This window comes from Octopus sinensis, linkage group LG10, assembly GCF_006345805.1.
Source record: "Octopus sinensis linkage group LG10, ASM634580v1, whole genome shotgun sequence".
Taxonomy (NCBI): Eukaryota; Metazoa; Mollusca; class Cephalopoda; order Octopoda; family Octopodidae; genus Octopus; species Octopus sinensis.
Genome location: NC_043006.1, coordinates 21,157,078 through 21,163,169, shown reverse-complemented (window position 1 = coordinate 21,163,169; position 6,092 = coordinate 21,157,078). Strand labels below are relative to the sequence as shown.

The window sequence follows — 6,092 nt, the reverse complement described above, 5'->3', positions numbered from 1 at the left end:
CAGACGTGCAAACATACATACATATATACACACATATATGCATTCATACACTCATCTGTAAACACATATATATACGAGGTGTAGTCAAAAAATATCCGACATTTGGCCAAAAAAACAATATTAAAAAACTCATCATTTTGATTTAGTCTCCTTCAAAGTATTCGCCTTGGGAGCCTACACACTTCTGCCAGCGTTCCTGCTACTGCTGGAAACATTTCGGGAAATCACTTTTTGGGATGCTGTAGAGCTGTGCCGCCGAATTTTGCTTAATGTCCTCTGTTGACTAAACACTTCTCCCTTTGAGTTCTTTTTTCAGCTTTGGGAAAAGACACCCGGACCCATGTCTAGGGAGTGGGAAGCCTGACGAACAAGTGGTGCGTTTTGCTTGACGGGGAATATTTTGTCGACGTGGGCAGAATGAACTGACTGAATTGACCCATAACTGATTCCAGCTCCAGCAACAATCCCCTCAATAGTCACACGACGGTCTTCATATACTATTCTTCGAACCTTAGTAATCATTTGGTCGTTTTTGCTAGTCGATGATCTGCCATAACGTGGCTCACTATCTACTGAGATGCGGCCATCTTTGAACTGGTCGTACCACTCCTTTATTTTCGTTTCCCCTGTAGCATCATCTCCAAAGGCCTTCTGAATCTTCTCGATAGTCTGGGCTTGCATATCATCAAGTTTTTGGCAAAATTTGATACAGAGTCTTTGCGCAATGTGCTCGGTCATCTTGACTCAAAAAGTAAAATCGCACAGCACAGGTTTGTACTCAACGCGTCACTGCGGGCGAATGGTGTAACCTACAGTGACAAAACTTTTTGCGCATGCTCAGGAAGTACGCGGCTACCTAATACCCATGCGGATTTTGCTCACTTTGTGCAAAAAAGATCAAGCTCGAATAACTTGTGATTACACCCCGTACATATAAATGTATATTCATACACATGTATAGATACATACACACACTGTATGCAGTAATATCATTATTTATGTTGTTGTTGTTGTTGTTGTAGGAGATAGCGAGCTGCAGAATCGTTAGCACGCCTCTAAAGATGTTTAGCGGCATTAAGTCCGTTTTTACATCCTGAGTTGAATTGCCACCGAGATCGACTATGCTTTCCATCCATTCGGGATCGATTAACTAAAATCTAGTTGAGTACTGGGATCGATATAATCGACAAGCCTCCTCCTTCAAAATTTCAGGCTTTTTTTTGTGAGTGCCTATAGTAGAAAGGATTTATTGCTCAGGCGACGAGCCGGTAGAATGGTTAGCACTCTGCGACTAATGCTTAGCGGCATTTCGTCCGTCTTTACATTCTGAATTCAAATTCTGCCGAGGTTGATTTTACCTTTCATCTTTTCGGGGTCGATATAGTAAGTACCAGTTAAGCACTGGGGGTCGATTTAATCAACTTAGCTCTCTCCCTCAAAACTGCATGCCCCGCACCAAAATTTGAAGCCGCCATTATCATATCTATATGTATATATCTATCTGTGTGTGTGTGTGCGTGTGTGTGCGTGTGTGTGTGTGTGTGTGTGTGTGGTGTGTGTGTGTGTGTGGTGTGTGTGTGTGTATTGGACGCTAAATAGTCATATTTATTAACTCATGAATTTTTTATCAGAAAACATTGATTCACGTCATTCCGGAAGAAGAAAACAAAAGGAATAAAATTCTAGAAAAGTTGTTAGTTTTATATTTCAAGTTGTAGTTGCCATGTCTAATTCTAAATTAATAAAATCGGATGTTGTCTCGACCGTTTTGTACAACTATCCTTATATTAGCTGTATAAAATATACATGAAATTAGAAACATGTCAAAACAGACACGATGAAACTGATACAATTCATTATGCTAGTAAAATCAGAATTAGCTCCTCTCTGAGAGAAAACAATTTAGAATCACGATAATGAATATAGTCTAGGAATAATTACATAGTATGAAAAGTGGTTTAATGTGTGTGTGTGTGTGTGTGTGTGTGTGTGTGTGTGTGTGTGTGTTGTGTGTGTGTGTGTGTGTGTGTGTGTGTTCATTACGGAAAGCCAATCTAACTTTAGCATTCGTCCAGCTATAATATCTCTTATGGACGCAGTGTGTTAAATAACGTAAAAATATATCAGTCGCAGATGGAAACTGTTTAATATGTAGAAATGCTAGATGCGCATTCCTATTTTGAGGGCTTTGGCAGCAGCATGTGCCCGCTGGCAATCGTATACCAAGATAAAAATAGGCACTTCTGATATAGGAAGGCAGTGACTGAGAAATTCATTGATGTTGCAATTAACCGGCCGGTTGAATAAAAATTCGTTATGTGCAATAGAAGCGGTTGCAATCTGCGCAAATACTTCACGGAAAAACAAACTAACTGCAGTATTCGTCCAGAGATAATATCTGTTATGGACGTGCTGTATTAAATAGTACAAAATATATCAGTAGCAGACGGAAATTGTCCAGTATCGGTTGCTATTCAAGGTCAGTGTATAGAACATGATTCTATTAGTTAATGTTCGGTATCATTGTGTAATCTAACAGGAATGGGATGTATATAGAACATGACTGTCTTTGTGACAAACTGTGACGCGATAGGAAAGTATGTAAAGAGAGGGTGATTTCCAATAATCGCTGACACTCTACAAACCTCAGGTGAATCCCTTCATTGACTATTGCTCCCATATCAGGGATGATGTCACTACTATATACAGATACTCTGTACTGCAGCCAAGGAATGGCTACACGACTGACTGGCATGAAATCACACGCATACTCTAGCTCCCAAAATAATGACGTACAGTTTCCACTCCCTACCTTCTCTACCTTTAACCTAACGACCTCTGCCTCTCAAAGCTGGATTTTGTTTGTGCCACCTCCATCCAGACACATCTGATCCACTCGCTTCTCTCTCTACACACACACATATATATATTTTAGATATTTCAATTAACCTGAAGATTGACTGTAACCATAACTCGAATTATTACGAATTGTACAGCCATGAAACGATCGTAGTGTTTTACTCTTTATCTTTTATTAAACTTTTAATACTTTTGATATATATTTAAAATAATATAAATTAATTAATTTTATGTATTGGCTTATGTTTTTCATTGTTTGATTTGCCTAATAGTGGTTTTATCTTTAATTTAATATAATATAATATAATATAATATAATATATTTATACTATAAAATTGGATTTAATCCTAAATCTGATTTTTCCCTGTAAGTTTGGATTTATTAGCCTAATATTTTATTATATATATATATATATATATATATATTATCTGTCTTTTTCTATCTGCCTCTCTCTCTCTCTCCTCTCTCTCTCTCTCTTTCATACACTCACGCTTTCTCTCTCTGACTCTTGCTGTCGTTACCCTTGTTGTGTTCCGACTCCTATAACCCACAAGACCCCACAGAAACCTCTCTCTCCATTCATCCCATCCCAGAATATCAACCCAAAGCAGTTTTCTCCCCACTTGTATGTCAGTTGCTGCAGATGCTGATCTGCAACAGTGTAAACGGAACTGTGAGACTGAGTGACTAGTCCTAGTTATTGCACGTCTCATTACAGATGATAATGACGATGATGGTGGCGGTGGTGCTGCTGCTGGTGCTACTGATGGTGTTGTTGTTGTTGTTGTTGTTGTTATTGTTGCTGTTGTTGTTGTTGTGGTTGTTGTTGTTGTTGTTAAGCAACAAAACGGGTAAGAGTGGTTAGGTGATGGTCTAGGGCTTAGGGGCGGGAGACCCCAGACCTTGGGGAAAAAAAAAACTTTGGTCGTCTTGTTGTAGTCGAGGGCTCTTCGTTGACGCCCGACACCACTGGGAGGTGGTGGCCCTCGAGGTCGCTGGAAATGGAGATCTCCAGGTCCAAATTCTTGAACGGCTGCTGATAGTGCTGGTGGTACTGGTGATGATGGGGGATGATGTTTGTGGTGGTGATTAGAATGATGAAAGTGGTAGTGGTGATAGTGATGATCATGATGATGATGATGGTGAAGAAGAGGGTGGTGAAGGGGATGACGATGATGATGATGATGATGATGGTGAAGAAGAAGAGGGTGGTGAAGGGTATGACGATGATGATGATGATGATGATGATGATGATGATAATGATGGCGAGGAAGAAGAGGGTGGTGAAGGGGATGATGATGATGATGATGATGAGGATGATGATGATAATGATAGTGATGAGCATCAAGCTCGCCGGTTTTGGGAAGCTTGTAAAGATCAAGTGTACCATCTCTTCTCCTTTTTAGACTCAGCACGTGAAAATCTAAAATGGAGTATTTGTGCGTTGAGAGGTTGTCAGTTAGGAGACACGACAGGGAGTGAATGTCTTCGAAAGGAGAACATGGAGGCTGGGACATGTCATTAGAAACACAGAGACAGGAGCATGGATGGGGACTGAGAAGCATAGTAGCGGAAACACGGAGGAACAAACAAGTTTGGCAACTGCGTTTATTTCCAGAACGCAACACTTATGAGATCAACTTGTCTATCGAAAGAGTGCACTTTGGTACAAGTGTGGAAGCACTCCGTCGGTTACGACGATGAGGGTTCCGGTTGATCCGAATCAACGGAACAGCCTGCTCGTGAAATTAACGTGTAAGTGGCTGAGCACTCCACAGACACGTGTACCCTAAACGTAGTTCTCGGGGATATTCAGCGTGACACAGAGAGTGACAAGGCCGGCCCCTTGAAATACAGGTACAACAGAAACAGGAAGTAAGAGTGAGAGTGAGAGAAAGTTGTGGTGAAAGAGTACAGCAGGGATCACCACCATCCCCTGCCGGAGCCTCGTGGAGCTTTTAGGTGTTTTCGCTCAATAAGCACTCACAACGCCCGGTCTGGGAATCGAAACCGCGATCCTATAACCGCGAGTCCGCTGCCCTAACCACTGGGCCATTGCGCCTCCACTTTGGTACAAGTAAATGCCGATAGAATTATGTCAAACCATTCCGATTTCCCTTATCAAAGCAGCTAGAACTTGTGCAACAATCTGACATATAAGTTATTGTCATCCGGTAAGAGGAATTTTTATGCTCAAGAAAGAGAGTATTTGATAGAAATTGTTGAAATACATATGTACTTCATATGAGTAGCAAATTGTGGTGGACAGTATTCACTGAACTTAGATTCAGATAGTTTGAGTCACAAAATCAGCCCCTTTTTAAAATGATATAAAACATCTGATAATTGGTTATCCTTACGTAGTTTTCCAAGCTTATTCATATGAGGCTATGAACTTCTGGAGAAAAAATTTGACACAATTTTTTTTTTTAATTCGTAGTTTTAAAATACGGACTGTCCGAATCTACCATTCGATTCTCTTTGTAATTTCCAAATAGTTTTTTTAATATTTCAAAATCAACATTTACGTAAATATGTGCTAGAAACAGTAAAAATTGAAAGAAATAGATCTTTGTGAGATCTCTAATTATGACTGACTTTTATTCCATTATTCTAATGTCTTCTGAAACGTATACATATACATGTATAAATGCATACAGAAACATACAAATATATAAACACACGCATACATTTTTACATAGTTAGTTATATATATACATCTTTGTATATATATAAATATTTCGGCATATCTACACAATTGTGCCCCAAAGATTTGCTCTTTCATAACCTTGAGAAAATTAAATATTTCTTTCCGATTAAATTGGAATTCATTGTGAAAACCATTTGTTCCTAAAGGGGTTTTAGAAAATTCCCACCATTAGGCTTTGTTGTGTATATACATATGTATACCTACGTGGATGTATACATATTGCTTTAATTATATCTTTATACATGCACGTATACACATTGAAAACTGGCACACCGTCGGTTACGGCAGTCACAAGTATCCAAAACTTCTTGATCCCTCTTCCAACTTCATTTTTCCTCTTTAAAAAAAGGCTTTCGTCTACTTGGACTATATATCGTACCACCGCACGGCTGTCTGTCTGCTAATATTGCTTATGGGCATGCAGCATGTCACTGGCGTTTCACTGGAGCCTCCACACACACACACACACACACACACACACACACACACATATAAATATATATATATATATATACCAATTAAG

At 39.4% G+C, this 6,092-nt stretch overlaps 1 protein-coding gene across 1 annotated transcript; it reads right to left on the bottom strand.

The window, feature by feature from the left end:
* Positions 1-312: 312 nt before the first annotated feature.
* LOC115216581 (protein GVQW3-like) lies at positions 313-738 on the bottom strand. The gene has a single exon (XM_029786047.1). It carries the CDS (start codon positions 736-738, stop codon positions 313-315), a length of 426 nt encoding a protein of 141 aa, XP_029641907.1.
* Positions 739-6,092: the final 5,354 nt, after the last annotated feature.

Coding starts and splice junctions, on each gene's coding strand:
- LOC115216581 (XM_029786047.1), bottom strand. CDS start 738: ATGACCGAGCACATTGCGCAAAGACTCTGTATCAAATTTTGCCAAAAA.